General features: G+C 55.6%; 1 protein-coding gene across 1 annotated transcript in view; it reads right to left on the bottom strand.

Moving 5' to 3' along the window:
* Positions 1–22,665, bottom strand: part of LOC127019387 (ankyrin repeat domain-containing protein 26-like) — a 30,677-nt gene that overhangs the window by 4,649 nt on the left and 3,363 nt on the right. The window contains exons 2-30 of the mRNA XM_050901456.1: positions 21,836–22,005; positions 20,940–21,149; positions 20,016–20,130; positions 19,597–19,770; positions 19,402–19,508; positions 18,791–18,928; positions 17,211–17,359; positions 17,000–17,061; positions 15,587–15,689; positions 15,406–15,467; positions 13,994–14,096; positions 13,813–13,874; positions 12,399–12,501; positions 12,218–12,279; positions 10,806–10,908; positions 10,625–10,686; positions 9,209–9,311; positions 9,028–9,089; positions 7,612–7,714; positions 7,431–7,492; positions 6,016–6,118; positions 5,835–5,896; positions 4,420–4,522; positions 4,239–4,300; positions 2,825–2,927; positions 2,644–2,705; positions 1,221–1,323; positions 953–1,101; positions 761–838 (exon numbers count right to left, since the gene is read on the bottom strand). Of these exons, the coding sequence (XP_050757413.1) occupies positions 761–838; positions 953–1,101; positions 1,221–1,323; positions 2,644–2,705; positions 2,825–2,927; positions 4,239–4,300; positions 4,420–4,522; positions 5,835–5,896; positions 6,016–6,118; positions 7,431–7,492; positions 7,612–7,714; positions 9,028–9,089; positions 9,209–9,311; positions 10,625–10,686; positions 10,806–10,908; positions 12,218–12,279; positions 12,399–12,501; positions 13,813–13,874; positions 13,994–14,096; positions 15,406–15,467; positions 15,587–15,689; positions 17,000–17,061; positions 17,211–17,359; positions 18,791–18,928; positions 19,402–19,508; positions 19,597–19,770; positions 20,016–20,130; positions 20,940–21,149; positions 21,836–22,005 (2,940 nt within the window). The remainder of the gene's footprint in view (positions 1–760; positions 839–952; positions 1,102–1,220; positions 1,324–2,643; positions 2,706–2,824; positions 2,928–4,238; positions 4,301–4,419; positions 4,523–5,834; positions 5,897–6,015; positions 6,119–7,430; positions 7,493–7,611; positions 7,715–9,027; positions 9,090–9,208; positions 9,312–10,624; positions 10,687–10,805; positions 10,909–12,217; positions 12,280–12,398; positions 12,502–13,812; positions 13,875–13,993; positions 14,097–15,405; positions 15,468–15,586; positions 15,690–16,999; positions 17,062–17,210; positions 17,360–18,790; positions 18,929–19,401; positions 19,509–19,596; positions 19,771–20,015; positions 20,131–20,939; positions 21,150–21,835; positions 22,006–22,665) is intronic.

The following is a 22,665-nucleotide window of genomic DNA, read 5'->3' as shown; positions in this document are numbered from 1 at the left end:
GAGAGTTGGGGTTGTTCAGCCTGGGGAAAAGCAGGCTCTGGGGAGACCTTATTGCAGCCTTTCAATACAGAAGGACGGAGAGAGACGTTTTACCAAGGCCTGTAGTGACAGGACAAGGGGCAACGGTTTTAGACTAAAAGAGGGTAGACTTAGACTGGACATAAGGAAGACATTTTTTGCAACGAGGGCGGTGGGACACTGGACCAGGTTGCCCAGAGAAGTGGTGGATGCCCCATCCCTGGAAGTGTTCAAAGTCAGGCTGGACGGGGCTTTGAGGAACCTGACCTAGTGGAAGATGTCCCTGCCCACGGCAGGGGGTTGGACTAGATGATCTTTAAAGGACCCTTCCAACTCAAACCATTGTATGCTTCTATGACTCAAGTGAATTCAAAGAGAAGAGATTTTGGCCGCCACCAGCAGGCGTGTGCAGGCACTTTTCTCAGCTGAGCACGTCTAAACTATCGGCACCTCTTCATGAGGCTTTCTCTTTCCTAATACACAGAAAAGGCTTAAGTATTCTGCTCCTTGGAACACGGGCTGAGAGACTGCGCACGTGCTTTTTTCCTACCCACTCTTTTCCCTCTTTATGCAGCCCTTCTGCTTCACAACGGAACGAAAGGAGGTGCGAAATACACTTCAGGTCCAGATTCAATCACCTCCTCTCAGCAGCACTCCAAAATGAACTCAGTAACAAGAATAGCTCTCGGTACGCTGACAGGCTCTATTTACGGATATCTGCAACAGCCTCGAATAGAGTCACCTGTCTGTCGCCGCGACAATCTGCTTGAGTTGAAGCATCCTTCTTTAGCTGAGGCTCTTCTCTCCCCAGTGCAGAAACCTGAGCGAGTGAGAACACAGACAGACAGACAGTGGGGAAAGGAATCTCCAGCAACGCTGCAGCATCACACTGCATTTCAGCACTGGGGCTACAGAAGCGCGACTTCTGCATTACCTCCAGAAGAGGAAGTACCTCATTCTCATACGAGGAGTCAACATCTTCCTCTTGCTCTGCTCCAGAAGATTCTGAGATTTGTTGATTCTCAGAATCAAGGGGGGAGTCATCGTTTTCCTCTTGTTCTGCTCCTGCCGCTGGCAAGACACCTACAAAGGAGGTAAGAAGCACGACGCTGCAGTGAGTGCTTATTTCACTCTGCTTTTCCCCATCCGCTTCACTCCAGAGAAGCTTACAAAGGTAACCATTTAGCGCGTCAGGAAATTACCATTGCCGCGCTCCTCTGCAACGGAGCGCGCGCACGCTCCGTGTCCGTCTGCAGCTGGAAGCAGCACGCCGGCCGACGCTTTCCTTGGACCTTCAGAATCCGTCTGCGTAATTTAAAAGACATGCGTGAGAACTGGCGCAGACTCCTCCTCGACCCGTTTCCACCCACAAAGCTCCCCCTTCAGCCAACACGCGTAACGTGACATCAGGGGGCGGAAAGAACGGAAAGAACGGAAAGGGCAAAGGCAGCCAGCGTGTTCGGCATCTCTCTTTCTTTTGAGCAGGGCTTTCAAAAGGGGCCAAAGTACCCCTGCCCAGATAGAGAGGACCTAGGCAGAAGCAGCTAAGCGTCTAGACTGTAGGCCCTACGGGCAACCATTTGACACTGCCTGGATGCGCAGAAGAGAGCTGTGTGGTGGAAAAGCAGCAATCCTCACAGCGCCAGCCTTCTAGGATTTCAGGGGCTTGTAAGCAGCGGGAAGCTTTAGTGCTTCAATCCTGATCCTAGAAATCCAGCTCAAAGGCCAGCTGCTGGGAGAGCGGGCTCATTAGCTTGGCCTCACTTCCTCCCCGTCCTAACTGAAGAGCTTGCCTGCAGCACCGGCATGGCAAGGTCCCAGTTAGGAGCGTGTGGCGGAAGCAGCAGCAGAGGGAAACGAGCCCAAAAGCAAGCGAGCCCAGTGGGGCCCCACTGCCTCCTCCTTCCGCGAAGGGGAAGAGTGGCTGGAAAGCCGCGCGGCGGAAAAGGACCTGGGGGTGTTGGTCGACAGCCGGCTGAATATGACCAGCAGTGTGGCCAGGTGGCCAAGGCGGCCGATAGCATCCTGGCTTGTATCAGAAATAGCGTGGCCAGCAGAACTAGGGAAGCGATTGTCCCTTTGAACTCGGCACTGGTGAGGCCGCACCTCGACTGCTGTGCTCATTTTTTGGCCCCTCACTACAAGAAAGACATTGAGGTGCTGGAGCGCGTCCAAAGAAGAGCAACGAAGCTGGGGAAGGGTCTAGAGAATGAGTCCTGTGAGGAGCGGCTGAGGGAACTGGGGTTGTTCAGCCTGGAGAAAAGGAGGCTGAGGGGAGACCTTATCGCTCTCTACAACCACCTGAAAGGAGGTTGTAGCGAGGTGGGTGTCGGTCTCTTTTCCCAAGCAGCGAGGGAGAGGACAAGAGGAAAGGGCCTCAAGTTGCGCCAGGGGAGGTTTAGATTGGCTATTAATTAGGAAAAAAGTCTTCACTGAAAGGGTTATCAAGCACTGGAAGAGGCTGCCCAGGGAAGTGGTTGAGTCATCATCCCTGGAGGTATTTAGAAGACGTGTAGATGTAGCGCTTAGGGACGCGGTTTAGGGGTGGACTTGGCAGTGTTAGGTTTAGGGTTGACTCGATGATCTTAAGGGTCTTTTCCAACCTAAATGATTCTCTGATTCTACCTCGGAATCAAAGGGGGAGTCATCATCTTCCTCTTGTTCTGCTCCTGCCGCTGGCAAGACACCTACAAAGGAGGTAAGAAGCGTGACGCTGCAGTGAGTGCTTATTTCACTCTGCTTTTCCCCATCCGCTTCACTCCAGAGAAGCTTACAAAGGTAACCATTTAGCGCGTCAGGAAATTACCATTGCCGCGCTCCTCTGCAACGGAGCGCGCGCACGCTCCGTGTCCGTCTGCAGCTGGAAGCAGCACGCCGGCCGACGCTTTCCTTGGACCTTCAGAATCCGTCTGCGTAATTTAAAAGACATGCGTGAGAACTGGCGCAGACTCCTCCTCGACCCGTTTCCACGCACAAAGCTCCCCTTCAGCCAACACGCGTAACGTGACATCAGGGGGCGGAAAGAACGGAAAGGGCAAAGGCAGCCAGCGTGTTCGGCATCTCTCTTTCTTTTGAGCAGGGCTTTCAAAAGGGGCCAAAGTACCCCTGCCCAGATAGAGAGGACCTAGGCAGAAGCAGCTAAGCGTCTAGACTGTAGGCCCTACGGGCAACCATTTGACACTGCCTGGATGCGCAGAAGAGAGCTGTGTGGTGGAAAAGCAGCAATCCTCACAGCGCCAGCCTTCTAGGATTTCAGGGGCTTGTAAGCAGCGGGAAGCTTTAGTGCTTCAATCCTGATCCTAGAAATCCAGCTCAAAGGCCAGCTGCTGGGAGAGCGGGCTCATTAGCTTGGCCTCACTTCCTCCCCGTCCTAACTGAAGAGCTTGCCTGCAGCACCGGCATGGCAAGGTCCCAGTTAGGAGCGTGTGGCGGAAGCAGCAGCAGAGGGAAACGAGCCCAAAAGCAAGCGAGCCCAGTGGGGCCCCACTGCCTCCTCCTTCCGCGAAGGGGAAGAGTGGCTGGAAAGCCGCGCGGCGGAAAAGGACCTGGGGGTGTTGGTCGACAGCCGGCTGAATATGACCAGCAGTGTGGCCAGGTGGCCAAGGCGGCCGATAGCATCCTGGCTTGTATCAGAAATAGCGTGGCCAGCAGAACTAGGGAAGCGATTGTCCCTTTGTACTCGGCACTGGTGAGGCCGCACCTCGACTGCTGTGCTCATTTTTTGGCCCCTCACTACAAGAAAGACATTGAGGTGCTGGAGCGCGTCCAAAGAAGAGCAACGAAGCTGGGGAAGGGTCTAGAGAACGGGTCCTGTGAGGAGCGGCTGAGGGAACTGGGGTTGTTCAGCCTGGAGAAAAGGAGGCTGAGGGGAGACCTTATCGCTCTCTACAACCACCTGAAAGGAGGTTGTAGCGAGGTGGGTGTCAGTCTCTTTTCCCAAGCAGCGAGGGAGAGGACAAGAGGAAAGGGCCTCAAGTTGCGCCAGGGGAGGTTTAGATTGGCTATTAATTAGGAAAAATGTCATCACTGAAAGGGTTATCAAGCACTGGAAGAGGCTGCCCAGGGAAGTGGTTGAGTCACCATCCCTGGAGGTATTTAGAAGACGTGTAGATGTAGCGCTTAGGGACGCGGTTTAGGGGTGGACTTGGCAGTGTTAGGTTTAGGGTTCGACTCGATGATCTTAAGGGTCTTTTCCAACCTAAATGATTCTCTGATTCTACCTCGGAATCAAAGGGGGAGTCATCATCTTCCTCTTGTTCTGCTCCTGCCGCTGGCAAGACACCTACAAAGGAGGTAAGAAGCGTGACGCTGCAGTGAGTGCTTATTTCACTCTGCTTTTCCCCATCCGCTGCACTCCAGAGAAGCTTACAAAGGTAACCATTTAGCGCGTCAGGAAATTACCATTGCCGCGCTCCTCTGCAACGGAGCGCGCGCACGCTCCGTGTCCGTCTGCAGCTGGAAGCAGCACGCCGGCCGACGCTTTCCTTGGACCTTCAGAATCCGTCTGCGTAATTTAAAAGACATGCGTGAGAACTGGCGCAGACTCCTCCTCGACCCGTTTCCACGCACAAAGCTCCCCCTTCAGCCAACACGCGTAACGTGACATCAGGGGCGGAAAGAACGGAAAGGGCAAAGGCAGCCAGCGTGTTCGGCATCTCTCTTTCTTTTGAGCAGGGCTTTCAAAAGGGGCCAAAGTACCCCTGCCCCAGATAGAGAGGACCTAGGCAGAAGCAGCTAAGCGTCTAGACTGTAGGCCCTACGGGCAACCATTTGACACTGCCTGGATGCGCAGAAGAGAGCTGTGTGGTGGAAAAGCAGCAATCCTCACAGCGCCAGCCTTCTAGGATTTCAGGGGCTTGTAAGCAGCGGGAAGCTTTAGTGCTTCAATCCTGATCCTAGAAATCCAGCTCAAAGGCCAGCTGCTGGGAGAGCGGGCTCATTAGCTTGGCCTCACTTCCTCCCCGTCCTAACTGAAGAGCTTGCCTGCAGCACCGGCATGGCAAGGTCCCAGTTAGGAGCGTGTGGCGGAAGCAGCAGCAGAGGGAAACGAGCCCAAAAGCAAGCGAGCCCAGTGGGGCCCCACTGCCTCCTCCTTCCGCGAAGGGGAAGAGTGGCTGGAAAGCCGCGCGGCGGAAAAGGACCTGGGGGTGTTGGTCGACAGCCGGCTGAATATGACCAGCAGTGTGGCCAGGTGGCCAAGGCGGCCGATAGCATCCTGGCTTGTATCAGAAATAGCGTGGCCAGCAGAACTAGGGAAGCGATTGTCCCTTTGTACTCGGCACTGGTGAGGCCGCACCTCGACTGCTGTGCTCATTTTTTGGCCCCTCACTACAAGAAAGACATTGAGGTGCTGGAGCGCGTCCAAAGAAGAGCAACGAAGCTGGGGAAGGGTCTAGAGAATGAGTCCTGTGAGGAGCGGCTGAGGGAACTGGGGTTGTTCAGCCTGGAGAAAAGGAGGCTGAGGGGAGACCTTATCGCTCTCTACAACCACCTGAAAGGAGGTTGTAGCGAGGTGGGTGTCGGTCTCTTTTCCCAAGCAGCGAGGGAGAGGACAAGAGGAAAGGGCCTCAAGTTGCGCCAGGGGAGGTTTAGATTGGCTATTAATTAGGAAAAATGTCGTCACTGAAAGGGTTATCAAGCACTGGAAGAGGCTGCCCAGGGAAGTGGTTGAGTCATCATCCCTGGAGGTATTTAGAAGACGTGTAGATGTAGCGCTTAGGGACGCGGTTTAGGGGTGGACTTGGCAGTGTTAGGTTTAGGGTTCGACTCGATGATCTTAAGGGTCTTTTCCAACCTAAATGATTCTCTGATTCTACCTCGGAATCAAAGGGGGAGTCATCATCTTCCTCTTGTTCTGCTCCTGCCGCTGGCAAGACACCTACAAAGGAGGTAAGAAGCGTGACGCTGCAGTGAGTGCTTATTTCACTCTGCTTTTCCCCATCCGCTTCACTCCAGAGAAGCTTACAAAGGTAACCATTTAGCGCGTCAGGAAATTACCATTGCCGCGCTCCTCTGCAACGGAGCGCGCGCACGCTCCGTGTCCGTCTGCAGCTGGAAGCAGCACGCCGGCCGACGCTTTCCTTGGACCTTCAGAATCCGTCTGCGTAATTTAAAAGACATGCGTGAGAACTGGCGCAGACTCCTCCTCGACCCGTTTCCACGCACAAAGCTCCCCTTCAGCCAACACGCGTAACGTGACATCAGGGGGCGGAAAGAACGGAAAGGGCAAAGGCAGCCAGCGTGTTCGGCATCTCTCTTTCTTTTGAGCAGGGCTTTCAAAAGGGGCCAAAGTACCCCTGCCCCAGATAGAGAGGACCTAGGCAGAAGCAGCTAAGCGTCTAGACTGTAGGCCCTACGGGCAACCATTTGACACTGCCTGGATGCGCAGAAGAGAGCTGTGTGGTGGAAAAGCAGCAATCCTCACAGCGCCAGCCTTCTAGGATTTCAGGGGCTTGTAAGCAGCGGGAAGCTTTAGTGCTTCAATCCTGATCCTAGAAATCCAGCTCAAAGGCCAGCTGCTGGGAGAGCGGGCTCATTAGCTTGGCCTCACTTCCTCCCCGTCCTAACTGAAGAGCTTGCCTGCAGCACCGGCATGGCAAGGTCCCAGTTAGGAGCGTGTGGCGGAAGCAGCAGCAGAGGGAAACGAGCCCAAAAGCAAGCGAGCCCAGTGGGGCCCCACTGCCTCCTCCTTCCGCGAAGGGGAAGAGTGGCTGGAAAGCCGCGCGGCGGAAAAGGACCTGGGGGTGTTGGTCGACAGCCGGCTGAATATGACCAGCAGTGTGGCCAGGTGGCCAAGGCGGCCGATAGCATCCTGGCTTGTATCAGAAATAGCGTGGCCAGCAGAACTAGGGAAGCGATTGTCCCTTTGTACTCGGCACTGGTGAGGCCGCACCTCGACTGCTGTGCTCATTTTTTGGCCCCTCACTACAAGAAAGACATTGAGGTGCTGGAGCGCGTCCAAAGAAGAGCAACGAAGCTGGGGAAGGGTCTAGAGAACGGGTCCTGTGAGGAGCGGCTGAGGGAACTGGGGTTGTTCAGCCTGGAGAAAAGGAGGCTGAGGGGAGACCTTATCGCTCTCTACAACCACCTGAAAGGAGGTTGTAGCGAGGTGGGTGTCAGTCTCTTTTCCCAAGCAGCGAGGGAGAGGACAAGAGGAAAGGGCCTCAAGTTGCGCCAGGGGAGGTTTAGATTGGCTATTAATTAGGAAAAAAGTCTTCACTGAAAGGGTTATCAAGCACTGGAAGAGGCTGCCCAGGGAAGTGGTTGAGTCACCATCCCTGGAGGTATTTAGAAGACGTGTAGATGTAGCGCTTAGGGACGCGGTTTAGGGGTGGACTTGGCAGTGTTAGGTTTAGGGTTCGACTCGATGATCTTAAGGGTCTTTTCCAACCTAAATGATTCTCTGATTCTACCTCGGAATCAAAGGGGGAGTCATCATCTTCCTCTTGTTCTGCTCCTGCCGCTGGCAAGACACCTACAAAGGAGGTAAGAAGCGTGACGCTGCAGTGAGTGCTTATTTCACTCTGCTTTTCCCCATCCGCTGCACTCCAGAGAAGCTTACAAAGGTAACCATTTAGCGCGTCAGGAAATTACCATTGCCGCGCTCCTCTGCAACGGAGCGCGCGCACGCTCCGTGTCCGTCTGCAGCTGGAAGCAGCACGCCGGCCGACGCTTTCCTTGGACCTTCAGAATCCGTCTGCGTAATTTAAAAGACATGCGTGAGAACTGGCGCAGACTCCTCCTCGACCCGTTTCCACGCACAAAGCTCCCCCTTCAGCCAACACGCGTAACGTGACATCAGGGGGCGGAAAGAACGGAAAGGGCAAACGCAGCCAGCGTGTTCGGCATCTCTCTTTCTTTTGAGCAGGGCTTTCAAAAGGGGCCAAAGTACCCCTGCCCCAGATAGAGAGGACCTAGGCAGAAGCAGCTAAGCGTCTAGACTGTAGGCCCTACGGGCAACCATTTGACACTGCCTGGATGCGCAGAAGAGAGCTGTGTGGTGGAAAAGCAGCAATCCTCACAGCGCCAGCCTTCTAGGATTTCAGGGGCTTGTAAGCAGCGGGAAGCTTTAGTGCTTCAATCCTGATCCTAGAAATCCAGCTCAAAGGCCAGCTGCTGGGAGAGCGGGCTCATTAGCTTGGCCTCACTTCCTCCCCGTCCTAACTGAAGAGCTTGCCTGCAGCACCGGCATGGCAAGGTCCCAGTTAGGAGCGTGTGGCGGAAGCAGCAGCAGAGGGAAACGAGCCCAAAAGCAAGCGAGCCCAGTGGGGCCCCACTGCCTCCTCCTTCCGCGAAGGGGAAGAGTGGCTGGAAAGCCGCGCGGCGGAAAAGGACCTGGGGGTGTTGGTCGACAGCCGGCTGAATATGACCAGCAGTGTGGCCAGGTGGCCAAGGCGGCCGATAGCATCCTGGCTTGTATCAGAAATAGCGTGGCCAGCAGAACTAGGGAAGCGATTGTCCCTTTGTACTCGGCACTGGTGAGGCCGCACCTCGACTGCTGTGCTCATTTTTTGGCCCCTCACTACAAGAAAGACATTGAGGTGCTGGAGCGCGTCCAAAGAAGAGCAACGAAGCTGGGGAAGGGTCTAGAGAATGAGTCCTGTGAGGAGCGGCTGAGGGAACTGGGGTTGTTCAGCCTGGAGAAAAGGAGGCTGAGGGGAGACCTTATCGCTCTCTACAACCACCTGAAAGGAGGTTGTAGCGAGGTGGGTGTCGGTCTCTTTTCCCAAGCAGCGAGGGAGAGGACAAGAGGAAAGGGCCTCAAGTTGCGCCAGGGGAGGTTTAGATTGGCTATTAATTAGGAAAAATGTCGTCACTGAAAGGGTTATCAAGCACTGGAAGAGGCTGCCCAGGGAAGTGGTTGAGTCATCATCCCTGGAGGTATTTAGAAGACGTGTAGATGTAGCGCTTAGGGACGCGGTTTAGGGGTGGACTTGGCAGTGTTAGGTTTAGGGTTCGACTCGATGATCTTAAGGGTCTTTTCCAACCTAAATGATTCTCTGATTCTACCTCGGAATCAAAGGGGGAGTCATCATCTTCCTCTTGTTCTGCTCCTGCCGCTGGCAAGACACCTACAAAGGAGGTAAGAAGCGTGACGCTGCAGTGAGTGCTTATTTCACTCTGCTTTTCCCCATCCGCTGCACTCCAGAGAAGCTTACAAAGGTAACCATTTAGCGCGTCAGGAAATTACCATTGCCGCGCTCCTCTGCAACGGAGCGCGCGCACGCTCCGTGTCCGTCTGCAGCTGGAAGCAGCACGCCGGCCGACGCTTTCCTTGGACCTTCAGAATCCGTCTGCGTAATTTAAAAGACATGCGTGAGAACTGGCGCAGACTCCTCCTCGACCCGTTTCCACGCACAAAGCTCCCCCTTCAGCCAACACGCGTAACGTGACATCAGGGGGCGGAAAGAACGGAAAGGGCAAAGGCAGCCAGCGTGTTCGGCATCTCTCTTTCTTTTGAGCAGGGCTTTCAAAAGGGGCCAAAGTACCCCTGCCCCAGATAGAGAGGACCTAGGCAGAAGCAGCTAAGCGTCTAGACTGTAGGCCCTACGGGCAACCATTTGACACTGCCTGGATGCGCAGAAGAGAGCTGTGTGGTGGAAAAGCAGCAATCCTCACAGCGCCAGCCTTCTAGGATTTCAGGGGCTTGTAAGCAGCGGGAAGCTTTAGTGCTTCAATCCTGATCCTAGAAATCCAGCTCAAAGGCCAGCTGCTGGGAGAGCGGGCTCATTAGCTTGGCCTCACTTCCTCCCCGTCCTAACTGAAGAGCTTGCCTGCAGCACCGGCATGGCAAGGTCCCAGTTAGGAGCGTGTGGCGGAAGCAGCAGCAGAGGGAAACGAGCCCAAAAGCAAGCGAGCCCAGTGGGGCCCCACTGCCTCCTCCTTCCGCGAAGGGGAAGAGTGGCTGGAAAGCCGCGCGGCGGAAAAGGACCTGGGGGTGTTGGTCGACAGCCGGCTGAATATGACCAGCAGTGTGGCCAGGTGGCCAAGGCGGCCGATAGCATCCTGGCTTGTATCAGAAATAGCGTGGCCAGCAGAACTAGGGAAGCGATTGTCCCTTTGTACTCAGCACTGGTGAGGCCGCACCTCGACTGCTGTGCTCATTTTTTGGCCCCTCACTACAAGAAAGACATTGAGGTGCTGGAGCGCGTCCAAAGAAGAGCAACGAAGCTGGGGAAGGGTCTAGAGAACGGGTCCTGTGAGGAGCGGCTGAGGGAACTGGGGTTGTTCAGCCTGGAGAAAAGGAGGCTGAGGGGAGACCTTATCGCTCTCTACAACCACCTGAAAGGAGGTTGTAGCGAGGTGGGTGTCGGTCTCTTTTCCCAAGCAGCGAGGGAGAGGACAAGAGGAAAGGGCCTCAAGTTGCGCCAGGGGAGGTTTAGATTGGCTATTAATTAGGAAAAATGTCGTCACTGAAAGGGTTATCAAGCACTGGAAGAGGCTGCCCAGGGAAGTGGTTGAGTCACCATCCCTGGAGGTATTTAGAAGACGTGTAGATGTGGCGCTTAGGGACGCGGTTTAGGGGTGGACTTGGCAGTGTTAGGTTTAGGGTTGGACTCGATGATCTTAAGGGTCTTTTGCAACCTAAATGATTCTCTGATTCTACCTCGGAATCAAAGGGGGAGTCATCATCTTCCTCTTGTTCTGCTCCTGCCGCTGGCAAGACACCTACAAAGGAGGTAAGAAGCGTGACGCTGCAGTGAGTGCTTATTTCACTCTGCTTTTCCCCATCCGCTTCACTCCAGAGAAGCTTACAAAGGTAACCATTTAGCGCGTCAGGAAATTACCATTGCCGCGCTCCTCTGCAACGGAGCGCGCGCACGCTCCGTGTCCGTCTGCAGCTGGAAGCAGCACGCCGGCCGACGCTTTCCTTGGACCTTCAGAATCCGTCTGCGTAATTTAAAAGACATGTGTGAGAACTGGCGCAGACTCCTCCTCGACCCGTTTCCACGCACAAAGCTCCCCCTTCAGCCAACACGCGTAACGTGACATCAGGGGGCGGAAAGAACGGAAAGGGCAAAGGCAGCCAGCGTGTTCGGCATCTCTCTTTCTTTTGAGCAGGGCTTTCAAAAGGGGCCAAAGTACCCCTGCCCCAGATAGAGAGGACCTAGGCAGAAGCAGCTAAGCGTCTAGACTGTAGGCCCTACGGGCAACCATTTGACACTGCCTGGATGCGCAGAAGAGAGCTGTGTGGTGGAAAAGCAGCAATCCTCACAGCGCCAGCCTTCTAGGATTTCAGGGGCTTGTAAGCAGCGGGAAGCTTTAGTGCTTCAATCCTGATCCTAGAAATCCAGCTCAAAGGCCAGCTGCTGGGAGAGCGGGCTCATTAGCTTGGCCTCACTTCCTCCCCGTCCTAACTGAAGAGCTTGCCTGCAGCACCGGCATGGCAAGGTCCCAGTTAGGAGCGTGTGGCGGAAGCAGCAGCAGAGGGAAACGAGCCCAAAAGCAAGCGAGCCCAGTGGGGCCCCACTGCCTCCTCCTTCCGCGAAGGGGAAGAGTGGCTGGAAAGCCGCGCGGCGGAAAAGGACCTGGGGGTGTTGGTCGACAGCCGGCTGAATATGACCAGCAGTGTGGCCAGGTGGCCAAGGCGGCCGATAGCATCCTGGCTTGTATCAGAAATAGCGTGGCCAGCAGAACTAGGGAAGCGATTGTCCCTTTGTACTCAGCACTGGTGAGGCCACACCTCGACTGCTGTGCTCATTTTTTGGCCCCTCACTACAAGAAAGACATTGAGGTGCTGGAGCGCGTCCAAAGAAGAGCAACGAAGCTGGGGAAGGGTCTAGAGAACGGGTCCTGTGAGGAGCGGCTGAGGGAACTGGGGTTGTTCAGCCTGGAGAAAAGGAGGCTGAGGGGAGACCTTATCGCTCTCTACAACCACCTGAAAGGAGGTTGTAGCGAGGTGGGTGTCAGTCTCTTTTCCCAAGCAGCGAGGGAGAGGACAAGAGGAAAGGGCCTCAAGTTGCGCCAGGGGAGGTTTAGATTGGCTATGAGGAAAAATGTCGTCACTGAAAGGGTTATCAAGCACTGGAAGAGGCTGCCCAGGGAAGTGGTTGAGTCACCATCCCTGGAGGTATTTAGAAGACGTGTAGATGTAGTGCTTAGGGACGCGGTTTAGGGGTGGACTTGGCAGTGTTAGGTTTAGGGTTCGACTCGATGATCTTAAGGGTCTCTTGCAACCTAAATGATTCTCTGATTCTACCTCAGAATCACAGGGGGAGTCATCATCTTCCTCTTGTTCTGCTCCTGCCGCTGGCAAGACACCTACAAAGGAGGTAAGAAGCGTGACGCTGCAGTGAGTGCTTATTTCACTCTGCTTTTCCCCATCCGCTGCACTCCAGAGAAGCTTACAAAGGTAACCATTTAGCGCGTCAGGAAATTACCATTGCCGCGCTCCTCTGCAACGGAGCGCGCGCACGCTCCGTGTCCGTCTGCAGCTGGAAGCAGCACGCCGGCCGACGCTTTCCTTGGACCTTCAGAATCCGTCTGCGTAATTTAAAAGACATGCGTGAGAACTGGCGCAGACTCCTCCTCGACCCGTTTCCACGCACAAAGCTCCCCCTTCAGCCAACACGCGTAACGTGACATCAGGGGGCGGAAAGAACGGAAAGGGCAAACGCAGCCAGCGTGTTCGGCATCTCTTTCTTTTGAGCAGGGCTTTCAAAAGGGGCCAAAGTACCCCTGCCCCAGATAGAGAGGACCTAGGCAGAAGCAGCTAAGCGTCTAGACTGTAGGCCCTACGGGCAACCATTTGACACTGCCTGGATGCGCAGAAGAGAGCTGTGTGGTGGAAAAGCAGCAATCCTCACAGCGCCAGCCTTCTAGGATTTCAGGGGCTTGTAAGCAGCGGGAAGCTTTAGTGCTTCCATCCTGATCCTAGAAATCCAGCTCAAAGGCCAGCTGCTGGGAGAGCGGGCTCATTAGCTTGGCCTCACTTCCTCCCCGTCCTAACTGAAGAGCTTGCCTGCAGCACCGGCATGGCAAGGTCCCAGTTAGGAGCGTGTGGCGGAAGCAGCAGCAGAGGGAAACGAGCCCAAAAGCAAGCGAGCCCAGTGGGGCCCCACTGCCTCCTCCTTCCGCGAAGGGGAAGAGTGGCTGGAAAGCCGCGCGGCGGAAAAGGACCTGGGGGTGTTGGTCGACAGCCGGCTGAATATGACCAGCAGTGTGGCCAGGTGGCCAAGGCGGCCGATAGCATCCTGGCTTGTATCAGAAATAGCGTGGCCAGCAGAACTAGGGAAGCGATTGTCCCTTTGTACTCGGCACTGGTGAGGCCGCACCTCGACTGCTGTGCTCATTTTTTGGCCCCTCACTACAAGAAAGACATTGAGGTGCTGGAGCGCGTCCAAAGAAGAGCAACGAAGCTGGGGAAGGGTCTAGAGAACGGGTCCTGTGAGGAGCGGCTGAGGGAACTGGGGTTGTTCAGCCTGGAGAAAAGGAGGCTGAGGGGAGACCTTATCGCTCTCTACAACCACCTGAAAGGAGGTTGTAGCGAGGTGGGTGTCGGTCTCTTTTCCCAAGCAGCGAGGGAGAGGACAAGAGGAAAGGGCCTCAAGTTGCGCCAGGGGAGGTTTAGATTGGCTATTAATTAGGAAAAATGTCGTCACTGAAAGGGTTATCAAGCACTGGAAGAGGCTGCCCAGGGAAGTGGTTGAGTCATCATCCCTGGAGGTATTTAGAAGACGTGTAGATGTAGCGCTTAGGGACGCGGTTTAGGGGTGGACTTGGCAGTGTTAGGTTTAGGGTTCGACTCGATGATCTTAAGGGTCTTTTCCAACCTAAATGATTCTCTGATTCTACCTCGGAATCAAAGGGGGAGTCATCATCTTCCTCTTGTTCTGCTCCTGCCGCTGGCAAGACACCTACAAAGGAGGTAAGAAGCGTGACGCTGCAGTGAGTGCTTATTTCACTCTGCTTTTCCCCATCCGCTGCACTCCAGAGAAGCTTACAAAGGTAACCATTTAGCGCGTCAGGAAATTACCATTGCCGCGCTCCTCTGCAACGGAGCGCGCGCACGCTCCGTGTCCGTCTGCAGCTGGAAGCAGCACGCCGGCCGACGCTTTCCTTGGACCTTCAGAATCCGTCTGCGTAATTTAAAAGACATGTGTGAGAACTGGCACAGACTCCTCCTCGACCCGTTTCCACGCACAAAGCTCCCCCTTCAGCCAACACGCGTAACGTGACATCAGGGGGCGGAAAGAACGGAAAGGGCAAAGGCAGCCAGCGTGTTCGGCATCTCTCTTTCTTTTGAGCAGGGCTTTCAAAAGGGGCCAAAGTACCCCTGCCCCAGATAGAGAGGACCTAGGCAGAAGCAGCTAAGCGTCTAGACTGTAGGCCCTACGGGCAACCATTTGACACTGCCTGGATGCGCAGAAGAGAGCTGTGTGGTGGAAAAGCAGCAATCCTCACAGCGCCAGCCTTCTAGGATTTCAGGGGCTTGTAAGCAGCGGGAAGCTTTAGTGCTTCAATCCTGATCCTAGAAATCCAGCTCAAAGGCCAGCTGCTGGGAGAGCGGGCTCATTAGCTTGGCCTCACTTCCTCCCCGTCCTAACTGAAGAGCTTGCCTGCAGCACCGGCATGGCAAGGTCCCAGTTAGGAGCGTGTGGCGGAAGCAGCAGCAGAGGGAAACGAGCCCAAAAGCAAGCGAGCCCAGTGGGGCCCCACTGCCTCCTCCTTCCGCGAAGGGGAAGAGTGGCTGGAAAGCCGCGCGGCGGAAAAGGACCTGGGGGTGTTGGTCGACAGCCGGCTGAATATGACCAGCAGTGTGGCCAGGTGGCCAAGGCGGCCGATAGCATCCTGGCTTGTATCAGAAATAGCGTGGCCAGCAGAACTAGGGAAGCGATTGTCCCTTTGTACTCAGCACTGGTGAGGCCACACCTCGACTGCTGTGCTCATTTTTTGGCCCCTCACTACAAGAAAGACATTGAGGTGCTGGAGCGCGTCCAAAGAAGAGCAACGAAGCTGGGGAAGGGTCTAGAGAACGGGTCCTGTGAGGAGCGGCTGAGGGAACTGGGGTTGTTCAGCCTGGAGAAAAGGAGGCTGAGGGGAGACCTTATCGCTCTCTACAACCACCTGAAAGGAGGTTGTAGCGAGGTGGGTGTCAGTCTCTTTTCCCAAGCAGCGAGGGAGAGGACAAGAGGAAAGGGCCTCAAGTTGCGCCAGGGGAGGTTTAGATTGGCTATGAGGAAAAATGTCGTCACTGAAAGGGTTATCAAGCACTGGAAGAGGCTGCCCAGGGAAGTGGTTGAGTCACCATCCCTGGAGGTATTTAGAAGACGTGTAGATGTAGTGCTTAGGGACGCGGTTTAGGGGTGGACTTGGCAGTGTTAGGTTTAGGGTTCGACTCGATGATCTTACGGGTCTCTTGCAACCTAAATGATTCTCTGATTCTACCTCAGAATCACAGGGGGAGTCATCATCTTCCTCTTGTTCTGCTCCTGCCGCTGGCAAGACACCTACAAAGGAGGTAAGAAGCGTGACGCTGCAGTGAGTGCTTATTTCACTCTGCTTTTCCCCATCCGCTGCACTCCAGAGAAGCTTACAAAGGTAACCATTTAGCGCGTCAGGAAATTACCATTGCCGCGCTCCTCTGCAACGGAGCGCGCGCACGCTCCGTGTCCGTCTGCAGCTGGAAGCAGCACGCCGGCCGACGCTTTCCTTGGACCTTCAGAATCCGTCTGCGTAATTTAAAAGACATGCGTGAGAACTGGCGCAGACTCCTCCTCGACCCGTTTCCACGCACAAAGCTCCCCCTTCAGCCAACACGCGTAACGTGACATCAGGGGCGGAAAGAACGGAAAGGGCAAAGGCAGCCAGCGTGTTCGGCATCTCTTTCTTTTGAGCAGGGCTTTCAAAAGGGGCCAAAGTACCCCTGCCCCAGATAGAGAGGACCTAGGCAGAAGCAGCTAAGCGTCTAGACTGTAGGCCCTACGGGCAACCATTTGACACTGCCTGGATGCGCAGAAGAGAGCTGTGTGGTGGAAAAGCAGCAATCCTCACAGCGCCAGCCTTCTAGGATTTCAGGGGCTTGTAAGCAGCGGGAAGCTTTAGTGCTTCCATCCTGATCCTAGAAATCCAGCTCAAAGGCCAGCTGCTGGGAGAGCGGGCTCATTAGCTTGGCCTCACTTCCTCCCCGTCCTAACTGAAGAGCTTGCCTGCAGCACCGGCATGGCAAGGTCCCAGTTAGGAGCGTGTGGCGGAAGCAGCAGCAGAGGGAAACGAGCCCAAAAGCAAGCGAGCCCAGTGGGGCCCCACTGCCTCCTCCTTCCGCGAAGGGGAAGAGTGGCTGGAAAGCCGCGCGGCGGAAAAGGACCTGGGGGTGTTGGTCGACAGCCGGCTGAATATGACCAGCAGTGTGGCCAGGTGGCCAAGGCGGCCGATAGCATCCTGGCTTGTATCAGAAATAGCGTGGCCAGCAGAACTAGGGAAGCGATTGTCCCTTTGTACTCGGCACTGGTGAGGCCGCACCTCGACTGCTGTGCTCATTTTTTGGCCCCTCACTACAAGAAAGACATTGAGGTGCTGGAGCGCGTCCAAAGAAGAGCAACGAAGCTGGGGAAGGGTCTAGAGAACGGGTCCTGTGAGGAGCGGCTGAGGGAACTGGGGTTGTTCAGCCTGGAGAAAAGGAGGCTGAGGGGAGACCTTATTGCTCTCTACAACCACCTGAAAGGAGGTTGTAGCGAGGTGGGTGTTGGTCTCTTTTCCCAAGCAGCGAGGGAGAGGACAAGAGGAAAGGGCCTCAAGTTGCGCCAGGGGAGGTTTAGATTGGCTATTAATTAGGAAAAAAGTCTTCACTGAAAGGGTTATCAAGCACTGGAAGAGGCTGCCCAGGGAAGTGGTTGAGTCACCATCCCTGGAGGTATTTAGAAGACGTGTAGATGTAGCGCTTAGGGACGCTTTTTAGGGGTGGACTTGGCAGTGTTAGGTTTAGGGTTCGACTCGATGATCTTAAGGGTCTTTTCCAACCTAAATGATTCTCTGATTCTACCTCAGAATCAAAGGTGGAGTCATCATCTTCCTCTTGTTCTGCTCCTGCCGCTGGCAAGACACCTACGAAGGAGGTAAGAAGCTGCAGTGAGTGCTTATTTCACTCTTCCATTCCCCATCCCTCAAGCCCTGCGTCCAATCGATGGATTATCATTGTCCTACAGGCCACAGTGATTTGTCCTCATCACCTCCTCCACGGTGAAGGATCCTACCTGCTCCGGTCAGTGCAGGTGGGCCCAAGGGAAAGTCAGCAGTCGTCCCAGAGCAAGAGCTGTCAAGTACTGCTGGGCCTTCTGTGCCTCCCGCAGAACACTCCCCCTTCCTTTCACAGCTCGTGTATTCCTCCAGTTGCTTAATAATACTATATAGAGAAAGGAAGGAAATGCATTCGGTAAAAATACCCCCACACTGGCATACACTCTCTACTGGAAGAGCAACAGCCATTCATGAGCCATCCTACCCATATTGATAGCCAGCTGGTAAAGGGTAACACTCATACGCAACTTACTGCACTGCTAGAGTAGTGGAGACTGAAATACTCACTGCAGGCATGTTCACTCTACAAGGTGCGTATTCTTGTCTATGGAGTAACTCCCCCCTGCTGGCTACAGTCTCATCTGATAAACCCCCTCTCCATTTTGAGGGCCAGTGAGATTAACAAGCCCTCTGGCAGACTGACATCTAACTACAAGGCTTCTACCTCAGCAGGATGCTATACTAATGCTGCCGCTACTCTTCACGTCAAGCCGGGGTAACGTCTCCTCAAACCCAGTCCTGACTTTGAAGGGCTTCAGAAATTCCCATGGTTAGTCTGAGGACCTGAGAGTCTAGAGGGCTCCTAAGTGGGGTATCAAGAGGCCAACAAAGATTGCAGTTGCATTCCAAGCACTGCAGGGGTTAACTACATCGCAGAGGTGTTATCTTCTAACAGCTCTGGCACAGGGTCAGTTGGGGCTCCGGAGAGAGACCACTTTCAGGTTTGCTTCACAAGCAGAACTAAAACCAAAACAAACATCCCCAAACAAACAAGACAAGAAAATATTAAAAACGTGCTCCAGACCAAGGCTGCTAGGCAAAAGGGTGCATTAGCGCAACATTGATACTGTGCCAGAAGCCTGGAGGGAAGGAATGAACGTCTTGTTTTGCTAGAGCGATCCTCAGACATGCTTTATTCCTAAAGGGGTTTTTACTCCACAGTTTACCCAGGCACCCTTCTCTCCTGCTTCCCATCGATACAGGCTGACAGAAGGGGCAGGGGGAGAAGAAGTGAAGTTGAGACCCAGTGACAAGAGGTCGCGGGCAGTTGTTTATGGCTAGACAAGGCATGCTCGTAGGCATAATGCAGTTCATTCACCCATCACTAGGCTACCATCACTAGGAAGGAGGGCTATTTCCTTCAGCCTAGCTGCTAAGCACACATAGCCACCTTAGCGAAGGAACGGCCAGGGGTGCAAAGCTACCCACGAGAGGAGGAAAACTGCTGAAGAGTTTAACTCGGGGGATGTCAGTTAGATCCCCTCTGAAACAAAAGGCAGGTAGTTGCTAGTCAGTTGAGTTGAGTGGAGCTTGGCAGCACACAGGTGAATTCTCAGAGAGAGCTGTGGGGGGAGGTTTTTCTCAACTTCCAAATCCACTCTTGACACAGGAGATGCATCAGAAGATGTCACTGAGCCCAGCTTCAGCAAAGGTCTCAACACCTCATTAAACCCCGGTGATGTTACCAAAAAGGGCCGTACATCGGCATGGATGTTCTGAGAACGCAGCTGCTCTAACGAGGACGTAAAACACTTACTCAGCATATTGAGACACTGTGGCATAACGCATAGCTGTGCTGCCAAAGCAGTCTGCCTGAGAAGGATCAGCACCGTGCTGAAGAAGAAGTCGTATTACATTCACATTCGCAGCAACAGCAGCAATCATAAGAGCGCTCCTAAAGCATCCAAGAGATGACAGGAAATACATCAGCTTCTGCGGACATTGCATTGCCATTACTTCAGTCCCTCTTTGCTCCCCAAACAATTCATTTCCCCTCTCCTACAGGCAGAGTGAAAGCACAGCCAAACACGTGGAAGCATCGGAGAATTCAGGTTGGCGGGACCTCAGGAGGTCTCCAGGCCAACCACGTGCCCAGAGCACACTCGGCACGTGTGTGTGTGTGTGTGCGCACGCATGCGCGTGTGCACGTGTGGTACCACAGCCAACGCTTTGTTGCAGTCCTCAGTGCGGAAATCGTCCCCTGAGGTAAGAGAGCAGCCGAGTGCGGGTCTGCTTTCACAAGTCACACAGAAGGAGCTCCTTCTGGGCAGCTCCTGGTCCTTTTTCAAAGCTCATTCCTATGCCTCCCACGAATCCAACTTGAACAATGCTAAGGAGTCCCACGCGCACTTTTGACAAACCCTTCACCTTTCATTGTTATCTTGAGCATGCACGTCAGCTCCTTTTTGAAGAAGGAACTCGACCATCTCTTCACAGTGCTCGGTGATCGCAAGAGTAAGCGGAGTGTATCCCAACTGAAAGGGGAAATCATCTCCCTTAGAACGACACAGAAAAGTCAAGCAAGTTTTGGGAAGAGGAGCCTTACCCAAAGTCCAAGCTTACCTTATTCCGAGCGTCAATATGGGCATTGTGCTCGAGTAACAGCTCCACTAGAGATTTGCTGGGAATGACGGCAGCCAGGTGAAGGGCAGTGTTGCCGCCAGCACCTCTGAGGTCAGGGTTGGCACCGTGCTCCAGCAGAATAGCCACACAGTCCTTGTGCTGGCCCTCTACTGCCTGCAAACAAGACACAAAGGAGGAATAACTTCCAACATCTACGTTTCTCTCTGTCAGAACTCCCGCATCTTCCCAACACTGGGAAGTACGAGCGTCTCCAAAGATTAGGCAACACATGCCCCTTCCCCGCTGACTACAACACACCTGTTTCTACGCAGGCCTACATAAAGGATCATGCAAGGTACGTATCGCTCAGTGCATAATCGATAAGCCCAACGTACAACAGCATAACATATTCCACGTACCTTCATCAGCGGCGATTTCTTCCAATTGTCACGAGGGTTTAGCTGGCACTTCTTTCCTGCTAGAAATCGAACGACATCTGCATGGCCGTTCGCACAAGCAAGATGCAGAGGCGTCCTAGAAATTAAACATATTCAGTTACCACAGACAGACAGCTGAAGACCTCGTTTCAGGCTGTGGTACCCGCCGCATAGGGCCACAAGCCTCAACTGGCAAAAAACAAGCCGAAAGGAAGCTTTCTCGTTCCAGAGCCGGTGGCAGCAGTTGCACACCCAAAGCCTGGGGCTGGCTGGGAAAAACGCCCAGCACATCGTTGAGTCAGGAGGCATTTCCTCAGCTGTGTCAATGAACCCGCACAAACAGACTCCTATGCCCAGGCACTGGTCCCTGCCTCCAGCAGGACTGCCCAGTCACCCAGCACAGCAAAGGGAGACCGCGTCTTGGCAGCCTGGAGTCTATGCAGGCTACGTAAGTCTACGGAGACTGCGGAGTCTGCGGAAGCCCCTGGGTTTTCCCCCGATCAGTCCCGCGCCAGACGTGTCCCAGAGACAGAGGGGATGGGATTTCTAACAGCAACGGGAAGGCTGTGCCGTGTCTTTCTGTGAATCCATGCCCCGCTCAAGCAAGGCGCTCAGTCTGGCAAGAGGAAAGGAGCCGTCTCTGCTTGGACGAAGGCCTGCTGAGCTCCACAGAGGACTCACTACAGGGACCAGGCTGGCAGAGCAGAGCAGGGCAGGGCAGGGCGGGGCGGGGCGGAGCGGAGCAGAGCATCCGCCGCCTCCTGCCCCAGCTTGGGCAGGCCTCCGGTAAGGCCAGCGCTGTGGAGCCAGCCCTGCTCCTGGGGCGCTTGCGACCGCGCTGGGCTTCGCCGGCTCTTCCAGCCAGGGTGGGTGGAGGCTTTGCTACGGGCACTGCCCGCCCCTTACTGCTTCTGCGCGTCCCGCCCGTTGATGCGGAGTCTCTTCCGCCACCAGCGCCGCTGCAGCTGGGCCAGGTCACCGCTGGCGGCCGCGCTGTGCAGCCCGCCCCGGCCCTTCTCCCGGAGCTCGGAGGCCCCGGCGGCGGAGGGCGCGGAAGCGCTGCCGGACGGCGGCCGCTCCCGCACCCTCCTGAGGAGTGCCATGAGCCTCTGCATGCTGCGGCGGGGACGAGGGCACGGCCCGCCCCGGGGTTAGCGGCCGCAGGAGGCGCCCGGCGGGCCCTGCCGAGCCCCGGGCGGGGAGGGGGAGAGGGCGGGGAAAGGGCGAGAAGAGCCGAGAGCCGAGAGCCGAGCCCGGAGCGGCGGCCGCGGCTCGCAGCCCCCGACGCTGCCAGCCAGAGACGCGCTGCCGGTCCCGCGGCGGCGGCGGCGACGACAGCACTGAGCGCCGGCGCCTGCAGGGGGCGGCCTAACAGCGGCAGCGGCGAGCGCGGTCGGGGCGTCACAGAGGGGGCGACGGGGGGCGTCACAGGGGGTCGGGGTGACGCCGGCCCAGGCGAGCGGGCTCCGCCGTCCGGGCGCCCCCGGGGCGGGGGCCGGAGAGTGCGGCAGTCGCCGAAGCGGCCGTCGCCTCACGCGCTCCGCGTTCGCCCTCAGCGCGTGGCCGCGGAGCCTGGGGATGCGGGTCCCCAAAAGCAGAGCTGGAGGCGGCCAGCGCCTGGCTCGGGCGGGCGAGGACGTCGGGCGGTCTCTCGCCTGGCTCTCGCTGTCACTCGCAGTGACACCCCCTCGGGGCTAGTGTGAACCTACATCGTGCTGGTATGAGGCGCGTGTTCGCGTGGCCAGATTTCCTCCAGCGAATCGCAGAAAGCGACGCCTTGCTCCACTGTGTTCCTTCCTTACCGTTGCATGCGTTCTTCCAGCTCTGGGATAGCCGCAGTTCCAGAAGACGTGGCCAGAAGGCCCTGCAGGTGCCTGGAAGTTGTTAGTTCCCTCTCCTCCTTCTTTATGGCATTCTGCAGGGACTCGGCATAACAGTCAGTCTGGATACGCCGTTCTTTCAGTTCCTGCAGCTGTCAAACCACAACAAGAATCGCCAGTAGTCAGTTGTATTGGGTTTGCGTGGCAGGGTTTTGGTAGCGGGGGGGCTACAGGGGTGGCTTCTGTGAGAAGCTGCTAGAAGCTTCCCCTATGTCCGACAGAGCCAATGCCAGCCAGCTCCAAGGCGGACCCGCTGCTGGCCAAGGCCGAGCCGAGCCCATGAGCGACGGTGGTAGCGCCTCCGTGACAATGTATTTAAGAAGGGAAAAAAACCCCCTGCGCAATTGCAGCCGGGAGAGAGGAGTGAGACTATGTGAGAAACAGCTCTGCAGACACCAAGGTCAGTGAAGAAGGAGGGGGAGGAGGTGCTCCAGGCGCGGAGCAGAGATTCCCCTGCAGCCCGTGGTGAAGACCATGGTGAGGCAGGCTGTCCCCCTGCAGCCCATGGAGGTTAACGATGGAGCAGATGTCCACCTGCAGCCCATGGAGGACCCCACACTGGAGCAGGTGGATGCCCGAAGGAGGCTGTGGCCCTGTGGGAAGCCCGTGCCGGAGCAGGCTCCTGGCAGGACCTGTGGAGAGAGGAGCCCATGCTGGAGCAGGTTTGCTGGCAGGACTTGTGACCCCGTGGGGGGACCCACGCTGGGGCAGTCTGTTCGTGAAGGACTGCACCTGTCCTGGTTTCGGCTGGG

The sequence above is a fragment of the Gymnogyps californianus genome, chromosome 1, assembly GCF_018139145.2.
Source record: "Gymnogyps californianus isolate 813 chromosome 1, ASM1813914v2, whole genome shotgun sequence".
Lineage (NCBI taxonomy): Eukaryota > Metazoa > Chordata > Aves > Accipitriformes > Cathartidae > Gymnogyps > Gymnogyps californianus.
The sequence above is the reverse complement of the archived record's forward strand: the minus strand, read 5'-3'. Positions and strand labels throughout refer to the sequence as shown.